This window comes from Xiphophorus hellerii, chromosome 18 (assembly GCF_003331165.1).
Source record: "Xiphophorus hellerii strain 12219 chromosome 18, Xiphophorus_hellerii-4.1, whole genome shotgun sequence".
Classification (NCBI taxonomy): Eukaryota; Metazoa; Chordata; class Actinopteri; order Cyprinodontiformes; family Poeciliidae; genus Xiphophorus; species Xiphophorus hellerii.
Window position 1 is genome coordinate 5,630,589 of NC_045689.1, and position 22,756 is coordinate 5,653,344.

The 22,756-nt window shown below is 36.9% G+C and overlaps 1 protein-coding gene across 5 annotated transcripts in view; it reads left to right on the plus strand.

The window, feature by feature from the left end:
• LOC116707713 (MAP/microtubule affinity-regulating kinase 4-like) overlaps window positions 1-22,756 on the plus strand; it is a 58,034-nt gene that overhangs the window by 13,794 nt on the left and 21,484 nt on the right. For all 5 annotated transcript variants that reach the window (XM_032545186.1, XM_032545187.1, XM_032545189.1 and 2 more), the window contains exons 2-8: window positions 6,597-6,794; window positions 8,091-8,144; window positions 20,212-20,260; window positions 20,337-20,402; window positions 21,068-21,138; window positions 21,863-21,919; window positions 22,509-22,745. In XM_032545186.1, coding sequence (XP_032401077.1) covers window positions 6,597-6,794; window positions 8,091-8,144; window positions 20,212-20,260; window positions 20,337-20,402; window positions 21,068-21,138; window positions 21,863-21,919; window positions 22,509-22,745 — 732 coding nt within the window. The remainder of the gene's footprint in view (window positions 1-6,596; window positions 6,795-8,090; window positions 8,145-20,211; window positions 20,261-20,336; window positions 20,403-21,067; window positions 21,139-21,862; window positions 21,920-22,508; window positions 22,746-22,756) is intronic.

Below are 22,756 nucleotides of genomic sequence, written 5' to 3' on the forward strand. Positions count from 1 at the left end.
TACACCCTGTGCATGCAAAATGACAATAAAGTCAGTCTAAGTCTAAGTCTAAATGAAAGAGAGACGTTCAACCAGCTCCATCTTCATTGCAGAGAAACATTTGGACTCTTTGACTTTTACTGAATTCTTTGGAGAGCAAAGGTGTCAGATGAAGATTGAGCACTTCAGGAACACCACGGATCCGCCGAACCCAGAAGTTTACATCCGTGTTTCATGCAGAAATGCTGTCAGGCAGCAGTGTTGACATTTCACTTAAGTTAAAGTGGTCTGCTTCCACTGTCTGGTTTTTACAATGTATCATCCAGCAAATGTCGTAATGACAGGCCTAGACATGGGCCCAAAAATCAGATTTTAACCGTGAGCTAGTCAAAGACTCCAACCCCTAGATCGTGATGCTTCTAGCTGTGCCACTTGGCTAGCGTCTTCGTTACCTTGGAACGAAGCTAACGGCTGATCTAGCTTCATTTCAATGTGTCCAACAGACTGATTATGGGCTAACGTTGCTCCATAATGATTGCACAAGATAGCAGGTTTTCTAAAGAAAACTTCTTGATTGTTATCTTTGGCTTTTAAAAAACATATGATCTCTGGCTATCTGTACTGGATGCAGCTGCTCTCTCCAAAGCACGCTGATTTATGCTTCAGAGCGCTTTGTGTGTTGATTTTCGCCCTTTTTATGTTTATTTTACCCATTTTCCTACAACTGAGTACGGTGGATCTGCAGTTTTTTCCCTTCCATTAAATCTTGACCAGTGATCAGCCCTCAGCTCACCGCCATCAGACCTGTCTGTCAGAGATACCGGCTGGTTTTTTCTGCAGCCGTCTCTTCCTCGTGTTGTTCTACCAGGAAGGAGCGTCGCAATGCAGCATGTGACACTGCTGCTGTCATCGCTGTGACATCTCCGTTTCCAGGACCAGATCTGACGTTTCTGAAACTTCCCCTCTGCTCTTGTCGCACGGAAAGATCCTGAACCCTGCAGGATAAATTTCCAGATTCCTGCAGAGATGCTCAGGAAGCCTCTGTTAGAGGGAAGCTTTTGAGAACTTTAAAAAAACATTTTGCAAACAACAACTTTACTAGAAAGACGACGATACATGGGAACCATTGTGGAAATGCTGATTGCTGTAGAAATACCAGAGATCTGAAAACTATTAATTTTGTTTTTATTTTCTTGCTAAATATGCAATTTCTCTCTTAAAATCTTTGGAAATCTCTGGTATTTTCTGTTGAGACCCGAAACAACTCAACTATTTATTCATCAGTACTTAATATTAATGCACTGAGTGACATGTTTTGAGTCTGTGAGCTGCTGGACAGGAAGTGGAAGCTGCCGCCATGTATATTTTTAAGAGTTTGAGGACGGAGGATTACACCACACCTCTGCAGGCCACTGACATCACACATCCTGTCTTTGCTCAATACTCTCACATCAATTCACGCACTACTTGCGTAGCTGCTGTACATTCAGATCGCCTCCATCAGGGTGTGGGCTAGTGCTTGAAAACTTGTTTGTGCTCGTCACAGGTATCTTCCTTAAATAGCATTGCAGTTCCTGCAGATAAGCGTAGAAAAACAGATTTGCATTTCTTTGGCTGCAGTGACCTGAGTAGTTATTTATGAGTCGGACTGCAAAAGAGGAAATGATGTAATAATCATCATACATTCTTGAAGTTATTTGAAGCTGATAGTTCATATCAACAATGAAAACCTGAGTCGATTCCTGAGTTTCCCTTCATCCTGTTTTATTCAGTTTCACGCTCACACAGACAGCAGAGAGCTTCGCAACACATGCAGATCTGCATTCCACAACAATGCAGCTGCATATTTGAGTTAATGGCTTTTGTTAGGCAGGTTGACTTTGAAAGGAATGTTATGTAATTTGTTGCTAACAAAGACGACTGAAACCTGATTCTGTGTTTTAATAAACTGAAATATTTAATCTCCTCTATTAAGGCTGGACAATAAATCAAATCAACAGTTTATATCGCGATAGAATATTCATTGAACTCTGATCCACAACCGCACAGCATTCTGGGGGTTGTAGGCAGAGGACTATTTCACTTAAATAACAAAACATTTTTCCGATGCTCTAAGCGAAATGTTGGATTCAAATTCCAAAACATCTTTTCTTTTTTTTCCCTGCTGATTTAAGATCAAGCTTAGAGTTCAAAAGTTCAGAGAAGAAGAAGAGGCGGGGCCGGCCTTCTGTCAACAACTCACTTTTATTGTTGTTGAAATGACGTGTGGATGTTTTTCCACCGTCACACAGGAATTTCACTAAACCCTGATGTGGAGCCGGGGTCACTGTTACCCCTCTAACAAGTTTAACTAAACTTCTAATGGTTTAGATGACAGGTTTTTACAGGAAACTTGACTATTAAAGGCAAACTGTTTTGCTTACTTGAACAGGTTGGGATAGGTCTATGGCACATGTGTCAAATTCGAGGCACGGGGGCCAAATCTGGCCCACCGTAGCGTTTAATGTGGCCCTCAAGACTCCAAATTACATTAATAATTCCCTCCAGTTTTTCCACACAAACAGATCCCCACATTTTTTCAGATTTTTACTAAAAATTGTCCAAAAACATTGGTTTTAACTAAGACTGCTCCTCAGGCTTACTTAATGTCACATTATAGTCCGTAACCAATACAGCGATTAATAAAAAGTCACATATCATCAGACATTAGTGCAAATATAATAAAAATTAATCACAAATATTTCCAAATTGGCGCCACAAAATCTGTGATTTTTATTACAAAAAACAAAACAAAAAAAGAGTCAAAATCCTGGATCATTGTGAAAAGATGTTCAATATTTAATAAAAAAAAAAGAAACGCTTATTGAGTGCTCAAACAAAAAGCTATTTAATGATATTTTAGCAGTTTTATGGGTTTTATCAATAAATTCTGGCACAACCGGCCCTTTATTAAGAACATTCAGATTTTTGATATGGCCCAAAATGAAAATGAGTTTGACGCCCTTGTTCTATGGGCAAAATAAAACATGCTCATTAAATTTTTTGCACAAAATGATTCTTAAATAACGAGATTTCAGTCTGCTCAGTTGAACTCCGTTCAGAAGGAGCTGCTTTAGGGCTCTGTCACTTTAAATGAGCTTCTGCTGGCCACGCCCCACAACTCAACGTTCACACTCGCTCTTAAAAATAGATGCAAAAACATGCGCACCTGTACAACCGTACGTCTTTGAAAAGGAGAAGTGGAGCCTCCTGCACAACCAGCAAAATTGCAGTGAGTGGTTTCTGAGTGACAAGTCAACAAGAAAACGCCCGCCTCTTCTAGCACCAAACGTGCTGGAGCTCAGCTTGGGTTGCTGGGCAACGGTGTCGTGAATGTTGATTGAGACTTAATATTTGGGAGGCTTTTGAAACGGCTCATTTTCTAAAATAGATTAACTTATTGCTAAAAAGAAAAAAACAGCTGGGCGGCGTTTTTTTCTTCTTTAAAAAAAAAATGCTTGGGCTGTTTTTAGAAGCAGTTTAGACCCGAATGGAAGTAGGAAAACATGCAAAAATGTGATATTTGCATAATGGAAAATTTAATTAATTAAAAATGTATTTTTAAAATAAAAAAATATAATAAATAAAAAAGTAAAATAATAAATAAAACAGCAATAATTTATCTTTAAAATAGTAATCATTACATTATTTGCTGTCTCAACTCTTCCCATCAGCTCCCGCCAGCGCCGGCAGGGTGATGTGATCGCTCAGTTTCCAAGGTCAAGGTGTGCAGCAGCTTTGCTGAATGTGCAAATCGCATCCGAACAGCAACCTCCACCTCCACCCCACCCAAACACTTAGCGCCATCCATCTTCTGAACCGAGCGTCCTATCACATTTATAATGATTACTGGGGTGGTTATCCCACAGGCTCACACTCTAATTCGTTTTCTGACTCAGTTCTCCGTCCTCTGAGATGTCGGACCACACCTCCAAGTGAAGAAATTGTATGTTAATCAGAAGGAGTGAATCGATGGAGCCCCGAATTTATGGGAGTTTGCTGAAAATGAAGATAGCAGCTGGAGACAAAAGAAAGGGCGTGTCTGGGCAGAGAAAAGGAGAATGGAGGGAAAGGATGAAAATTGATTTGTCTGGGGGATGGGAAGAGCCAGGGCAGAAAAGGAGAGGGGGGCAGAGGGTAAGGAGGGGTGAAAATGAAGGTGCCTGCTGGATAATATAGACAAAGAACAAAGGCAATCAGTCTCCACATTTCTAATAGCTGTCCTAACAAACACTTTCACTTGCCTAAAGTTTCCCCTGGTCAGTAATTTCCAACATGTTCACTTCAATTTATATAGTTTAACAAGGCTGGTAAATCTGCAGAATAATAAGAATGGTAATATAGAAACAGATTGTCACATTTAACACAGAGTGGATCACAATAACCGGGTAAGACGCAAAAATATTTGGCTCAGAACTGCAAGTATTAAAATGAAGCAATTATTTAGAATATGGAGGACAGATACTGCCAAAATAGGGGATAAATGTATAAATAAATGTTGCATCCAAATAATAGTAAGATATTTCCTAACTCATTTGATTACACAGTGTGACATAATTTAATACTTAAGAGTTAATATACAACTATCAGTATTTAATCTCCTTTTTATTTCTTCATTTGTTAATATTCCGTATTTACTCTTTGCTATTTTTTTTATCTACTGTCACATTTTATTTCATTATTTATTTTGCTTAATAGATTTTGTATTCCGTATTTATCAAAAATAATTGTTTACGGTAATTTTTTTATTATGCATGAATTTTCTGTAATATTTTCTCTTTGCAGTTTTTTTATTTTCCTTATGTTATATTTTAAATCTTTGAAAGAATAAAGAAGAAAAGAAAAATGGGGAGGGAATGGAGAAAATTTATTTCTACATTTATTTCCAATTTCGGCAGAATCTGTCCTCCATAGATTTTGGTCTAGAAAAACCTCCAACATTTTTTTATTGTCCTCATGTTTTCTTCTTCTAAATTTTTAGAAGAAATAAAGTTGAAAGGAGGGATGGGGAGGGAATGAATAAATTAAATTAATGTGTTTATATCCAATTTCGGCAGAATCTGTCCTCTGTAGATTTTAGTCTAGAAAAACCTTCAACATTGAGACGTGAAGGATCTAAAAATAGTGACGCTGCTTGGAAGGAAACTGTAAATCACAATCTGTCAGTGGCCTGAAGTGTTTTATCTGTCAGGAAGTGGCTGAAATGAAATACCATCACTTTGTCATTCCTGTTTGTGAAAGTGAACCGTTCAAACGCCAATAATGGCAGAAGTGTAAAATGTCCTGGTTTACTCAACACATGACCTTTCTGCTTAATTGTTTCAGTAATTATCAGAGACTCTGGTGCTTCCTTTACGTTTTCACTTCCTTGTTAGTCATGTCGTCCCACATCCTACATTTCAGCTCATTTTCTCCATTCTTGTTTTGTTGCAGATAAAAGCAGGTTTTTTTTTTACCCTTTTAAAAATAATTATTAATGTTGCTTCTTGCGATTTAAACTGCATAGGAAGGGGATGTCCCAGATTTCAACAAGAATCAGAGCTTTGTTTGGTGGGTGTTTTTGAGTCGATCGGCATCATCCGGCTGAATGTTGGTGACCTTGCAGCAAGTCATGAATGTGAAGAATGTCAACTATGAACGATCACATGAGATGCACAAAGGTGACCCGGTTACAGTTGGTTCTGGAACCACATGACTGCAGAACCAGAGTCTCGAGGTCTTTGACGGTTCTGGTAAAGTGATGCGGTCACGTATAACCAGGGAACTTTGGCTGCAACCGAAACAAATCAGAAAATTGGACTCTAAAAATGTCTGCTTGCACGGTTTTAAGGTGAAACTCAGCAAAGTTACATCCCTCATATTCGTTGCTGTAGATTAATCATTTCAGATTTTGTTTAAATAAATTACTGAGTGGCTCAGCACCACCATACATTAAAGATCTGCTGTTGTCACAGCAACCTTCCAGACCTCTCAGGTCTTCTGGTTCTGGTTCTGGTTCTGCTCTGTGTCCCCAGAACCAGAACCAAACATGGAGAAGCAGCGTTCAGCTTCTATGCACCACAAATCTGGAACAAACTTCCAGAAAACTGCAAAACAGTCGAAACACTGAGTTCCTAAAAGTCCAGCTGTTTAAAGTTGATTTTGAAACATTATAACTGAAATATTGATCAACATTTTGACTTGTAATGATGCCAGTTGGTTAAATGTGATGTTTTTTAAAAATTTTTTATATACACAAATATTTTTTTTTTTATTGATCTACAAAGTAATTAACCAGATAATAGAACGAATAGAAGCAATAGAAATGAAATAACCAAACAGAAATAACAAACACAAACCAACGTGTAGCTTACATTAAAAAAAGGGTGCGTTCAAAACAAAAACAAAACACAGAACATAGTCAGTTGGTGTCACAACAAAAATGAAATTGATTAACATGATGTCTGTCACGACTTTGTCTTTTTGTGTTTTGATGATGTAAAGCACTTGTAACTGCGTTGTTGCTGAAATGTGCTATACAAAACTTGATTGATTGATTGATTGATTGATTGATTGACTGATTCCCCCTCTTGCCGCAGCATGCCTCGCTGTCGGCCAGCCGCTCGGATAAAGGTACCGGCTGGTCGAGCCGCTCGCTCGGCGCCCGCTGTCGAAACTCCATCGCCCTGTGTTCGGACGAGCTGCCGCACATCGGGAACTACCGACTGCTGAAAACCATCGGCAAGGGCAACTTCGCCAAAGTCAAGCTGGCCCGCCACATACTGACCGGCAGAGAGGTGAGCCAAACGGGAACTCGAAAGAAAGCTTTCTTTATTGCTCTGGAGGAAGCTGTGAATTGGTTGGAAGCATTTTAGCCCTGCAGCAGAATTTGCACTCTTTGAACAGACGTCTTTCTTCTCATAAAACCCGCTGACCTACATCGGTTGAACCGACACCTTGAGGCTCAGGAAGCTCCACACGGCTTGATCATGTGAAAAGCTGCAGTTTTCCACCCAAATAAAGCAGAAGTCAGTCATATGGTCACAGTTTACAGCTGAGGGCCTGATGTTGTCTTGAACCTCTGATTCAGGGCTACTGGAGTTATTTTTGTTGATTGCAGCTTTTAGCGTCATAAACGTGCTGTAAAACAGTACGTGTTGAACTTTGTCCTCTTTTTATTATTTTGCTTGAGTACTAAATAAGGTAATCTCTTAATGTACAATTCGGGAGCTTAATTTTATATCAGAGTTTAAAAATGTAATCATAAATCCACCAAACTGCAGGAACCACAATCATTTATAAATTATGTTGAATGTTTTTGTCCGCAGGTGCATGTCAGTAAACCAGAAAATCACAGAAAAGTTTATTTTATTTCAGAAATTAAATTCAGAAGTGAAACTCGCTGTGAATATGTATAAATTACACACAAAGTGACATATTTAGATGTTTATTTTGAATAATATGGCGTACAGCGGATGAAATTTGAGTCTCTCAGAAAACATATATTTAGCTCCAAAATAAACATTTAGTTTGAAGGCTAAATGTTTCGTTTGAGGCTAAATATATAGCTTCAAAATAAATATTTATTTACAAACTAAATATATAGCTTCAAACTAGATATTTAGCTTGAAGCTAAATACTTAGCTGCTAAATAAATATTTGCTGGCTAAACATTTAGCCTACAAATATTTAGTTTGCAAGCAAAATGTTTAGTTTTAAGCTAAATATATAGCTTCAAAATAAATATTTATTTAGCAAGCTAAATATGTAGGTTGAAATTACATATGTAGTTTGAAGCTACATATTTAATTTGAAGCTAAATATTTAGTTTGGAGTTAAAAATTAAGCTAACTAAAAATTCCGTTCCCGCTTTGTCTTTTCATTGTGTTGATAACCTTTTAGTTTTTGTTGACATTTGGGATTAAAAAATTAAAAATATTTAAAAAGTCATATTATTGACACAATCTAAGAAAAGCAACATTTATGCTAAACTGGGTTGATTAAAAAGATTTAACAAACACGACAATTAAGTACACATTTTAAGAATGTTACGCATTTTCTCTTGGTTTTTACACTCTGTCACTGTTTTCCAGGTTGCCATAAAGATCATCGATAAAACCCAACTTAACCCAACCAGCCTTCAGAAGGTGAGTGAAACTAACTAACCTTCACTGTGATGCTGTTCGTGAAAAAACCTCGGAGATTACTGACGTTTTTTAACATTGCCCGACATTAACCTTGAAATTGTTGCACTTGTCGACTGACCTGCCTTTTTTCGACCGGACATATTTTTCAACGATACATAAGAGAACGTTGTTGCTACGGCAACGCATTCTTTCAGGCATTTTGATTGGTCAAGGCACAGGAAGCGTTAAGGAAACTGTTGGGCTAATGCAAACGCGAGGAAATATAATTTCTTAACATTTTCAATCAGGTTCAGATGTTTCATTATATTTTCTCTTAATTATTTGATGATTCTTAATCATTTTCAGTCATTTCTGATCATTTTTGTCAGTTCATTATATATTTATAAGCAGAGTTGAAAAAATTTTATTTTACTTTTTTAAAGTATTCCAACAGATCACGTTAGCAATACTTGCAAAAAAGATACTAATTGTACAATTAGTCTAAATCTAATACTTAAATTTTTCCAAAGCATCAAATTGTAAATTATACAACTTAAGTAGATTAAAAAGCTTAAAATCACTGTTTAGTCCACAGAGTCAGTGATCCGCTGGCAGAAAGTCCCGGAGCAGAGTGAGCTGGATGAAGCTTGATGTGTCCCACGCTTTGATTCCTCATTTAATCCAGAATAATGTGTTCAGCGTGCCATCAGCTCCCCGCTCTGCCGCGTCAGATCCACGCTGTCGGAAAACGAGTCCATTCAGTGTGCAGCATTTCAGACAATGATGCAGTTTAAACGTTTAACTCGAGTCTGCAGCTGAACTATTTGCACTAAAATCAGTTAAAATACCTTTAAGTGTTGGTTCAAGTTGATTTTCTCTAAAACAATAATCAGATATAAAGTTGTTCTCCCTTTCTGTAATCCTGATTTCATCCATCTCTGTTCACTGGGAAGTTTTTTTAAAATTTGTTATTTGATGTGAAATTACACCAAATCACAAATTAGCTTGCAGTTATTAGCTTGCAGTTTAGCTTATAAGTGGAAATAAATGCTTAATTTCTGCTACCAATCAGGAATTAAACAGGAAATGCTGCTTCAGCGCAGCCTTGTGTTAAACTCAACAAACTTGTTGGATTCAGACATTTACAAACTTCTAGTGATTGTTTCTAATCTGTAGTTTTGTACGTAAACTTTGGAAGAAAGATCAAATGTTTTTTAAAAAAGTTAGTAGCTTTGTTTTATTTGAAACAGAATAAACATGACTATTATATAAAAAGTAATTGATAGGATTACAGTGAAGAATAGAAATAAAGTTTATTGTCCCTCAATGGGGAAATTCAGGTGAAAAATTTAGGGCTGAATTGATTAATTGTGATTAATCAATTATTGAAATTTAAACTAATTTAGTAAATCGATTAATCACTAACTGGCTGTTTTTCTTTAGTAGACTTAGAAGAAGGCAATTTTGAAGAACAACACTCCTAGAGCAATAATTAAGCCAAATATGTACAAATATACATTTTGCATTTGAGATAAAAAAAAGAAAAAACCTTCCTTGCCTGTAAACCTGTTTTACTTAAAACTCCTAATTTGGCACTTTTAGCTCCACCTGGTTCAAATTATGTAAAAATCCTATTTAGCACCTTTTGCTCTCCAATTATTAACCGATTAATCCAAAAAATAATAAATTAATCAACAAATGATCAAGCGTACTCTAAAGGAATGCCTTGTTATTGCATTTTAGGCAATAAATTGTCTATTTTCTCATTAAAAAAAGGAATTATTTGCATCTTTCAATGAATTTATAATATTTTATTTTAAAAAGGTGTAAGCAGTTAAATGTAAAATCTGCAGAATGTGCCAATTTTTTATCAGATTAATCATCTGAATAATCGATTAATCGTTCAAACAATCAAATAGTAAAATAGTTGATTGTTGCAGGTATATCAAAACAATAAAAACAGAAAGTAGGAATAGTAAACGGTAGAGTAAGGGCAAATTTACAGCAAAATAAAAACATACAACTATTAAAAAGACCATACTTAAGACCATTTCTCTAGTTAGCCGCTGATCCAGATTAATCTAAACCTTAGTCTTAAATGTGACACCAAACTCCCATTTGACTTTTCCACACTTTTATTATCTGACTTCTGACTCTTTTAAAAATGATTTCTGATGCCGGTTAAGGACTAGAAAACATTTTTTCAGGATTTCAAAGTGAATCTGTTGGGCGTTGAAGCAGCTGTGTTTGTTTGTTGCAATGAAAGCGCCTCTTTTCAGCTGCCCAAGTGTTTAAAGGCTCTTCTTTGAAGTGCTGTAAAGGATTTGTACGTTTTGTGTTCTCAGTGTTGTGTATTCATACATTAAGGCCACGAAGCGGCTCAGTGTGTCTGCGTAACGCCACTATCAGTTGTTCTCTCAGTCCGCTGAAACGAACGGGGCTAAAGGCTCGACGTAATGAGTCTGTGCATGCTTGTCTACTGACATTTAGGCTAATCTTTTAACTACATGTGCTGCATTCATGATTAATGAGCTTAAGTCCTTCGCTGTCTGAACTTGGTCCGTTTGGTTTGCACTTGTTTGAATCTGAGTCTGTTGGCTGAAAATGGTCTTAATAAGACAAAATCAAGATGCACCCTCCCATGTTTGTATATTATTTTATAGCTTTTGTGGTTTCCTGTACAGATTTATTTAAAAAGTCAAAGCGTCACGTAGAAGACATGGTTGCTGTTTGTAGTCTTGTTTAATGTCCCCATTGTAAACTTCATGCTTTGAAATCTTGGTAACTTCCAACTAGACGTGTCGCGATAAACAATAAATCAGTTAACTGCATGATAAATTAAAGCAAACTCAGTCATTTTACTTTCCATTTGAATGATTTATTGTTTTCTCTTTTCTATAGGAAATATACGTGTTTTTGAACTTCACTAGCCACCGTAGCTGGGAATTTCGGAAAAATTAGCCATTCGCTGTTGCAAATTCTACTACAAGGGCTGAAACGATTAATCGGATTCATTGTGATTAATCGATTACTAAATTACTTGATGATTATTTAAATAACCAATTAATTGTCAACTATTGTATACAGACTCAAAAAAGGCAGTTTGAACATAGGAACATAATATTCAGAGCAGTAATTAAGACGAAATTGTACAAAAAATATATACATTTTGCATTTAAGATGAAAAGAGGTTTTAGCTTCGCCTGGTTTAAATCATGTAAAACTAAAAAGCTCTTATTAATCACCTTTGCTATCCAATTATTCAGTTAATCAAAAAATAATCACTAGGTCAGTTCTATATTGTACTAATGTTAAGGTCTGAACTTTTCACATGTTGATGTTAGATGGATTATTTTAGTTGCAGATGTATCTTTTGCTACAAATGATCAAGCGTTCACTAAAGGAATGCTGTTTTTGCATTTCAGGTGTGATGATGTGTTTTTATTTCAAAAAGTAATTGAATTATGTGTTCATTTGCTATTTTAAATGAATTATTAATGTTTTTTTAAAGTAAACTTAAGCGGTTAAATGAAAAATCTGTAGAATATTAATCAATTAATCATCAGAATAACTGATCGATTACTAAAATAATTAGTTGCAGCCTTTAGATCATTGCCAGGCAGGGTGTAGCTTTTATGGAGAAAACAAAAACTAAGAGAAAACATAAAGTTAAGAGTTGAAATAACAGCAAATAATTCAAATAGGAGAGTAGTAGTAGAAGAGATTGAGCTCCAGCAGCCTGGAGTTCACGGGGAAGCTAGAGCAGGGGAAATATGATCGCTTTTTAATTTTTAGATGTTCTTTTTTTTGGAGTCACTAACCCAGTAAAAATATTAAACCGCAGAAACTCCTGTTGGGACAAAATATCTGTTATTTTTCAAGCTCATACATGACTTTCAATTTATTACATCTTTTGGGAGTCTGTGTCAGCGAGTGCCAGATCTAAAGTAACTTGAATCAATGTCAACAAAATCGTCCCAATCGGGACATTTTTAGTTTATTTTCAAATGTTTGCCATTTGTTCCTGGTTGAGTTTTAGGAACAGTTCTCACAGTCTAAATAAGCATCTCTTTGTTCTTTAGCAGCCCTGCTGACTAAATGTTAGCCTCGAAGTTTGTTTTACCTTCACCTTTACTGCACAAACACATTCATCTCTGGAAGAATCACAGTCAACCCATTGATAACTTCTTATCTGGTAAATAAAGCGTTCAGGAGAGACTGTGACTCAACTGACGGCACAAAATTGTCTCTGCTTTTAATTACGTTCTGTGTTTCTACCGAACTGTCATCGTTTTACACAAACAGCCATTTATTGACATATACTACCTCTAGCATATGGTGATAATATCACACATTAAGGGAAGAAAAATGATACTAATTTGTGTTTATTTATGAGACGCATCAGCGTCAGTTCCGTTTATTTTAGAGCAATAAATGTTTTTATTTCTGCCATTTGTGAATGGCTGCATGAGAACATATTTCTATTTTCTATAAAAACTTAGAAAAGCTGTAAAATATTAACTCAAATGTACTTCTAATTGACTTAATGTGGAGACTTAATGAGTTAGGTGTGTATTTCCCAACGCTGAGTTTTCTCAGCCACACGTTTCAGGGCCGTTGAGTTGCAGAATAAATCCTATTTTCACAAAGTAAGATTATAGGGTCTTAGTAAATGGGAAAACATTTAAAGAAGTTTAGTTTTCCATCAATAATCTTGGATTTCAGTGCTGCCTAAGTTGCACAGATTTAAATATTACTGGTAATGTTGCTTTCTCCAGGTTGAGAAGAGCTTAACGGTGCTGATTGTTGTTGTTGTTGCCATATTTACGAATAGGCCTGTTGCAATAAGCAATAAATCATTTAATTGCATGATAAATTAAAACAAACTCAATAATTTCCTTTTTCTTGGTTTCTCTTTTTTCTCTTTTCTCTCTTTCTACCAAAAATAATTTTGTTTGTAGAGACTTTATTCTTTACTTGGTTGGTTGTTTCTGTTGTTTTATTTATTTATTTAATATATTTAAAATGTTTTCAAGTTAAAGTTTTAAATGTTCGTTAGAATTTCATGTTTATTGACATCTGAGAATGTGTTTTTGCATTAATAGTCTCAAAATAACAATATTATCGTTTATCGCAATAAATTCTGGGACAATTTATCATCCAGCAAAGTTTATTATTATGACAGGCCTGTTGATCAATATCATTTTTGTGTCGATACTAAAAGCTGGTCCACCACTGATTTTCAAAAATAATATTGCGGTTGTGGTCGATAACTGATATTTAACGCTAACGTTACATTACATTAAATTATGATGAGTGCCATCATCAGAATCATAAATAGTCATCAAATCTGTTGGTTAATCCATTTACTAAGGTCCAAAAGAAATTCTAAACAGGTGGATTTTTAGCCTCGATTTAAACTAACTTAGTTTTTCAATTGTTTTGCAGTTTTCTGGAAGTTTGTTCCAGATTTGTGGTGCGTAGAAGCTGAATGCTGCAAGATGCAAGATGGGAATTATCATTGGTTGCTAATATTAGCTTAGTTTTACTTATTGGACCAATATTTATACGTTAAAAAAATGACTAAATTTGGCCAATATCGGTGTCAGTTTTGTGTTTGTTTTCCAGACGTATGAAGTTTCACTCTTGTTTTTATTTTGTCAGTGTCACTCAGCCACTCCTTTCCTTCACCGCTCCACTCTTCCCTTTCCTTTTTTACATTTTGTTTATGAACTCTGTTTTTACAGTAGTTTTATGTCCTGCTTTCTTCCCAGACATTTTGTTGCCACAGGAGCTCCACTGTAATCACAGCTGTAAGCTTTGTTGTTCAGAGCGCCAAAGTTCACTCCACAAAAATGTGAAGCGGCTTTGGGAGCCGAGGGACTGTCGAGCTGCGGTCTCGGACTGTGTCTGTGCTACTGACGCTGCACATTGTCAGTGATGTTGAAATGCTGTGTTGGGAAATGTCCCAGAGCGACACATTCGTTGTTATTACAGGCTACATTGAGTAAACAATAATGCAGATTTTTTACTACCAAATTAACGTCATTCTCGGCTTGAAGGTTCTTTAGAATTGGAGTCGTTTAACATGTGGTCCAAAGGAGAAAATTGAGTTTGAGAAAATTCTATATTTTCATGAATTTCTTCCTGCTTCCAATTTCTATAAAAACTTAATGATACAAAATTACTGTTGGGTTTTTCACATTGTTTTATATAAATTTTGACATGACTTTAACAGTCGTAACAATCAACACAAATCTGGAATTTGATTTGTTTTCTGTCTGTGGTGCTGCAGCATGGTTAGCATTCAGATGCTAATTTAGGCTAACGCCAATTAGCATAATTTGGACACAACAATAGTGAATAATCAAAACGATTTTTGTGGAAATTAACCCAGTGGGCAAAGAGTAGCGGCTTTGATATATCAGTGTTATTAATGGAGAACGCTTGTGCATCAGCTTTACGGTCGTACCAGAAACAATAATATAAAGGTTCCGACTTGGGACTTTATGTAAAAAAAACCCATAATAATAAATTAATGAGTGTGGTAAAAAGAAAAAAAATTATTAATTCCCTTTGTCACTTAATGCTGATTGCAACTTTGCATGTTCTAGAGCCTGTTTACTCCAGTCAGTTATTAATTGATTAATAAAATAGTTGTTTAGTTTAATCATTGATTAATCATGATTAATCAGATTAATCGGTTCAGCTTTAGTCAGTAATTAGAAGCATTAAAAGGAACAACTGTTGGTTTTTTGGTTTCCTGCATGTTTTTGTCTTCTATCTTAAATCTTTGTGGCTATAAAGGGATCGTGTTTCCACTCTGTATGTTGCTGGATAATCTGGGAGACCTTGGTGAGAATCCTGGTGTTCCTCTGAGATCAGAAGAGTTTTACAGGCAGCCATTTATCTTTGCATTCGTGCACACAAGTGAAGTGTGTGTGTGTGTGCAGAGTTTAGGCCGCTATTTAATGCCGTGGAAGTGTGTTTTGTCCCTTGCCCAGGCCCCTTCAGCCAGGAGCTAAATTCCAGACGAGCGAACAAAGGAGGCGGTCGTGTAGGGGATGGGGGGAGGTTTGGGGCACAGCGGCAGGGACCCAAGAAAGACGAGATATAGAGCAGAACCAGAAACCAGGGGCTCCGTTTGTCAGTGTTAGGCCTAATAAACACAGAGCAACACACCCTCTCCGGTGTCTTTTTATGTACTTGTAATGCCATTGTGCAGCTTATCTTTCCTTTGTGAGTGTCTAGGCATAACAATATTGTTCTTGCTTGACTCTTTGTTGTTCCTGTTCCAGTTTGAAAAGGAATAATTGGACAATAAAGACACACGACTGCTGACAAAGCACAAGAGGAAGGTTTTCCCACAAGCTCATCTTCAAAGTAGCGCACAGACAGCAGGAAAGCAGGAGGAGGCTTCGGTTTTTCTCCTCTGCTTTGTATTTCTCTCTTGTTCAGGTATAAAAGATGCATCAGGATTTTAATTATGCGGGCAGCATAAGACCAGATTAACCTTCAGGACTCCAGTTCCTGCAGAGCTATGAATGACAAGAAGGACATGTTCATATTCTACAGTTATTCTGACAAATTTTAATAACATCTTTTGATTAAATTGATACTAATTTATACAAACCTACCACGATATAACCATTTCTTATCAGTCGATATCAATGATTATTGATTAGTTAGTTGTTTTAAATATATGAAATACAGCCAAACAACTAGTGTGAGCTTTCCTGTCTTATCGATGATTTTTTTATTTTTACGAGACACAGCGACAAAACCTTAAACTGCTGCTGTGCAAGTTACTAAGCAAGTTGTTGCTAGGTAACCGAATTTGGGGAACTTGAAACTGCTTGTTACTCACTTGCTCTTTGGTTGCTAGGTAACCAAACTCACTCTTTGGTTGCTAGGTAACCAAAGAGTGAGTTTGTTGATGACACTTTCATTAATATTCAGTGAATTTTCTATATACTGAACATATAGATGTGTCATCTATTGATATTGATTATGCCTATTGCGATATACTGTATATTGTCACTGATTTATTTTCCAGGTCCATTGAAAAAAGCAAAGTGAGGAATTTGAAAACAGAAAAAATTGATTCACCAATTTTAAATTGGTTATCCCAGCATCTTCCTCAGGTCTCTTCCTCTTCTGAAAATATCATCTCATCTTAAAATTCACCCAGCAATTAAATTCAACGAGAAAATTACCGAACATTTAGCTAAGTCATGTTGTAAACAACTAAAAAATCCATTCAGCTGAACCTTTCTTGGGTTCCTTTCTTTTCCCCTTTCTCTTCCTCTACTTCAAACTGTCGTAGTTTTACTTCACTCCTGAGCGCAGCGCAGCGCAGCGCACAGTAGCGAGCCAGACAGGCAGGAGTCAGAAATGTTTTGGTTTTTTTTGGAAAATAAAGAAGATTTTAATGTTTCATGATATTTTTATTAATTTCAAACTGTGATTATGGTTAGTATAAGTGCACAAATGTGGGCTATATACAGTACAGACCAAAAGTTTGGACACACCTTCTAATTCAATGGGTTTTCTTTATTTTCATGACTATTTATAAGGCAAGAAATCCCACTTATTAACCTGACAGGACACACCTATGAAGTGAAAACCATTTCAGGTGACTACCTCTTGAAGCTCATCAAGAAAATGCAGAGTGTGTGCAAAGCAGTAATCACAGCAAAAGGTTGCTACTTTGAAGAAACTAGAATATAAGGGGTATTTTCAGTTGTTTTACACTTTTTTGTTTAGTTCATATTTCCACATGTGTTATTCATAGTTTTGATGCCTTCAGTGTGAATCTACAATGTCAATAGTCATGAAAATAAAGGAAACTCATTGAATTAAAAGGTGTGTCCAAACTTTTGGTCTGTACTGTATATGTATTTCATATGACTTGCATTGTTTTAGCATTTGTTTGATGTAATTCTGAAGGTGTGGCACTTTTATTTTGTAGTGGCGCTGCTCCACCATCAAAACATGTAGAGGGAACATTATGATAATAAATGAGGAAGTTTATTTCTAGAGATAAACAGTATCAGGATTTCTAGACCTGTGCCGCTCATGATGGCACAGATCACGAGCGGCATGATTATGATCTGTGTTTTGTTGTTTATTTCTCTTCATTTATATGGACGAGAAAATAATTTAAAATGTCTGATGCACCGTTCACACATTTTGGAGGTTTTTAAAACTTTTTCTAGACTTTCGGTCATAATTTACGTTGAGGCGTTGCACGTTTGGACAATTATTCCCTTTCTTTCTGGATGCTTGGCAGATTTTTGCTCTTACTTTTATACTTTTGGACTGTTGTGATGGGTAACCATGGCAACAATGTATTATTTTTTACAACTGGCAGCAGCTGATTAGCATCTCAAAAGCTCAAATTAAACCTGAATTGCAATCAGAGAAGTTGAAAAGGAGACTTAATGGACACAGTGAGAGAAGGAGGAAGTCAAAACCATTGCTTTTATTAATTATTTCCGATCATATCCCCTAATCTAGTGTCTCTCAGCCCAAATTTCTAACCATATGGTCAGATATTTAAAAAGAAGCAGCAGAAGCACAGGAGGACTGATTTTAAGGAAAAACAGTAAATGGTCCTAGTCCTGAATGAGGCATTTGAAAGCAGCTTTTTCCCCCCACATTACTTTCTCGCAGCAGCATGAGCTGAGCATTGATTGGATCAATACCAGTGAGTCAACAGTTTCCTGGCTGCTTGCTAAGCTTCCGAGTTCTGCGTCGGAAACCATTCCCAGTTCCTAATTTCACCCCTAGATCTCCTCCGAGTCTTTAAGCAGCGACCCACAGATTAGATTTCACACCTAATGGACGGAGAATGTGAGAATAAAGAAGTGAAAACGCAGCAGAGGTAAACGAGTGGAGAGGAAGAGGGGTGATAGCGGAGCGATCCCAGTCGATGATTCTTCTTAAAGCTCACGAGCAGCTGATGCACCGTGCACTTAATTCAATTACACTCGTTCCCTGTGGACGTGGGTCTGTGTTTACAGCGGCGACCCATATCAATCTAAAGGCTCTCAGAAGAAAAACGGCCGGAGAATGGAGAGACGACGCAATAAACGTGTGGAGGAGGAGAGTTTCATCTCTCATTCTGGGCTTTTGTTGTAACCAAAATAACACCTGACCTCCTTTAAGTCAGCTATTCATCCATTTATCCATCCATCCATTCATCTGTCCTTCCTTCCTTCCTTCCTGTAAAATCAGCAAAGCTTCGTCCAACGTTTAGTGTCACTTGGAAAGGAAGCTTAAAGAAAGGTAAGCTCTCTGGACGTGATGTTAGCAAAGCTAGCTGTACAGAGACTCATGTTGCATCTGCGATGAAAAATGGTTGCCACTCATGATCTGAATTATTGTGTTGAGGTGTTGACTGAGGTGTCGCATATATGGGACAACGTTGTGGCCAAAGTCTACAATATAGTGATGTGACATTCACGAACGATCCGGTTCTTCTGGACAGATCTTTACTAAGTCCTATAGGACTGAAGCCTCACTGAGAGCCGTTCTTTATTCTTGTGATGCTCTGCGTACCCTGCAGTCGCTATTATTATTTTATTTAATGACAATATATATAGATTTATTTAATTTGCGAATAAACAAAACGAGAACGTAAGAACGCAGAGCATGCTTGTTGCTCTTTGATTGTTTTCGTCACCTGTCATGGTGGCAGGCAGGGTGAGAACAGTCACGGTCCTTCTGCGTGGCTACTTCTTGCTTTGCGCCTTGGACAGTGTTCATAGTTGAGCGTTGTTTACCGTTACTACATTGTCTTAATTGCCATGTCCAGTGGTGCAGACAGTTGTGGTTTCTGACATGGGCGATATGGGCAACCGCCCAGGGCGTTATGTTTCAGGGATGGCAGGAGACCTCCGCGGATTGTGGCACAGAGATGGAAGCAAAGCAGAATGAAGCAGAGTTTGAATTGCTAATAATATTGGATAAATTTATTTCAGCTCTAAGTATTTAATATGTAGGTGGTTTATAGGAATGTGGATCTTTCAGATCAATTTGAGAAGCAGTTTTGATAGGTACATGTTCATGTAGCGCGGGGCGCTGGTCTCAGATTAGGTGGTCTGGACTACAACTCTTCTACGTGGCTCCTTGGTTGCATGTCCTCCTCCATCCACCTTCTTTCCATCCCCTTTCTGTTGGATTTCTTTCAAAATAAATGCCTTTAGTGGCAAAAAAAAAGAAGTGAAGTTCATGCTATGTTAGGACAAGAGATGAGATGTTTCCATCCCTGGAATTATGATGCATAGAATCACATATCTAGGTCTAAACTATGTTACAGAGAGTAAATAAAAACATGCTTTATCTGTGGCATTGTTCATTAAAATGGTACATTTCTGATGTATTAAAATTAAATACGATAGGTAAACTTAATGATATTGTATTGGTGATTAGGTAATGCATTCAGCAAGCACTTTTACTTTTAATACTTAAGTATTTTTAAAAGCCAGTACTTTTTTTACTTTTACTCAAGTAAAAATGTTAATGTGGTACTTTTACTTTTACTAGAGTACATTTTTGTCTGTGCATTTGTACTTTTACTAAAGTAAATTTTTTGAGTACTTTTGCCACCACTTCTTCACTGCTTCGTATTCTTGTTTGTTGTGTTTACTATAAATCACAATATTTTTTTACAAGTAAATAAAAAAATAAACTCCTAAATTGTGAAATATGATAGTAGAGGGGGAAACTACAGCGCTAGATTTTGACTGGTTGTCTGCCAGTTCGATTCCCGGTCAAACTGCCCTTGGGCAAGATACGCCCCCTGATGATGTCATCAACCTTTGAGTACGTACTATTGAGGAAAACGGCTGCGTATGCAGAGTAAGAGGGGATGAATCAGTGTCGGGGTTGTTTTATTGATCAGGAAGCAGCAAATAAACGCATCCAGTTTGATTAAAGTGAAACCAAACCTGCAGAGAAATTAGTTAGTTTAGACTTTCTGATGTTTTCTTTTACAATTTGATAATAAAATAAGCATTTCACAGTAACCTTTTTGTTATTTAAGGTTTTGTTGTTTATTAATGGTTTCTTGTTTTCCTTTCAGCTGTTTCGAGAGGTACGCATCATGAAAACCCTGAACCATCCCAACATAGGTGGGTTTCTCTTCCAAAACCGATTCCGTTTCCATGGCGACAGTGGTCTTAACCTCTCGTCCTCTTGGTGTTGCAGTCCAGCTTTTCGAGGTGATTGAGACGGAGAAGACTCTTTACCTCGTCATGGAGTACGCCAGCGGAGGTGAGCGGACGCTCCACCAACACCGCAGTCGCCAGCTACTGAATTCTGCCCGTTAGATTGATCACTTCTCGGCTCTAAAGTCCAATTTGCTAATTAATTGAAGCCGGAAACTCAATTTTCATTAGAGAAAACTCGCCTGTGGGAATAGAATAATGGCCTTGCTGTTATATTTTCTCTGTTATCTTCTGTTTTGCTGATTGGTGAACTGCTAAAGCTGCACCGGCCTGGTTTAGGAGCCTTGTTGTTCTTTGAAAATGCTTTAATTTCATTTGCAAGCTTTGGAAATTGTTTGATTTCTGTACAAAATCCTTGATACTTAAAAGATAGATTGATAGATTAAAAGCCTGAATTTGGAAGACGATATCTACAGTTGAAACTACATATTTAAAGATGATAATATATATATTTCTCAGTGTTTCTGATGTTAAATAAGACCAAATGTTTCTTGATTTAGGTTAGTCAAAATTACTACAATTATTTCTGTTTGCTAAATGCAAACAATAATTTATATTTTAAATAAGTCGCAGATATTTAACAAGAGATTCACCTGGCAAAAACCAGATTACATTTGTCTTAATTTGCCAAACCCTAGAATTGAATGAGAGTGCACTTTCTTTTTTCTCCACAATGACAGTTTGAATGTTTTGTTTTTAATTTTTCTGCAGGCGAAGTGTTCGACTACCTCGTGGCTCATGGCAGAATGAAAGAGAAAGAGGCCAGAGCCAAATTCAGACAGGTCAGTTAAACAGCAAACCATGGTCTGCATCTGTTTCCTGGCTGGTAACGGAGGAGCTAAACTCTGCATTTCAATGTTCCTGATGCAGAAAGACAAAAAAATATCAGTTTTCTCCATTTATAAGTCTGGATAACAGAAGATTCAGTGTGGAAAGGTTTTTGATTTTTGCAGACTTTGTTCCTTATTCAGCTCCATGTCTTTGAGGATGGAAGGCCTCCTTCCCATCACCCTAATCTTTAGCTCTGATCAGATTTAAGTCGGGACTTTTGACTTAGTAATACTAACATTACTACTTCCTATCAAAATAATAAACCATTACTATAGTTTTTTTGATTTGGAAATTTTTAAACTCCAAATTTGTTGATGTTTTATATTAAAATTATGAGAATATTTTAAGTCAGAATCAGTTATATTAGCAAAGTTTCTGCAAACAAATAAGAAATTTTACTTTGGCTCCACTTTGCTCTCAACGAAGACATTTAAAAGAGAAATATATTTTTAAAATATTTGACTTTTTTTTCTTTCTTGGAAACTTTTATTTTTTTTAAATCAACTGAAGAGTCCAGGAAAATTATATTTTGAACTGGAAAATCTGCAGCAATCCTGTGATATTGAACTAAAACCAAAACTGGAGCTTATTGGTTTTACTTTAATTGTTTTGAAGTTACGTTTTATTAATTTATTAGTGCCAAATGAGCCTTTTGTTTTCTCTGCTTCTCCTCAGATTGTTTCTGCTGTTCACTACTGTCACCAGAAGAATATTGTTCACAGAGACTTGAAGGTCAGTTTAATGTCTTTCATGATATTTTAGCTTGTGTGACGGTAATTGGGATTTTTATATATATATATTTTTTTACTTGCTACGTTGGTCATAGTCAATATGACTGCCTCAGCCTTACTTGACACCAGGTAAGGCTGGTGTCTTACTTGGTGCAAAATTAGAGAAATTTTGAAACTTGGTGTCATCAAGTAAGGCTGAGGCAGCAGAAGTAAGAAATAATTCCTGCAGGAAATTGAAAATTTGCATTAAACTCATAACTATACATTAGTTTGAAAAAGATCAGCAATTTGTTGATTTTGTGTTCATTTCCAAGATTGTGGAATTGTAAAAAACTGGAGAGACTGATTGATGTAATCTGGCATTATACAGATAAAAGCTGCTTTAATTTGACTGATAGAATAATATTTAGGCACGCAGCTGTTTCCTTGAAGGCTTTATTTATGTGTCTCTCTAGAGTCTAGAGGGCCACGTAAAGCGTTATGATGGGTCAGATTTGGCCCCCTGGCCTTCAGTTTGACACATGTTCTCTAAGTTAGCTGAAGCTAACAAAGTGACTATTGGGACGTTCCGTCTCTGTTGTGTCCTGCAGGCGGAGAACCTGCTGCTCGACGCCGACTCCAACATTAAAATCGCCGACTTCGGCTTCAGCAACGAGTTCACTGAAGGCAACAAGCTGGACACCTTCTGCGGCTCGCCGCCGTACGCCGCGCCGGAGCTTTTCCAGGGGAAGAAGTACGACGGCCCAGAGGTGGACATCTGGAGCCTGGGTGTTATCCTGTACACGCTGGTCAGCGGGTCGCTGCCGTTCGACGGCCAGAACCTAAAGGTACGCCCAAA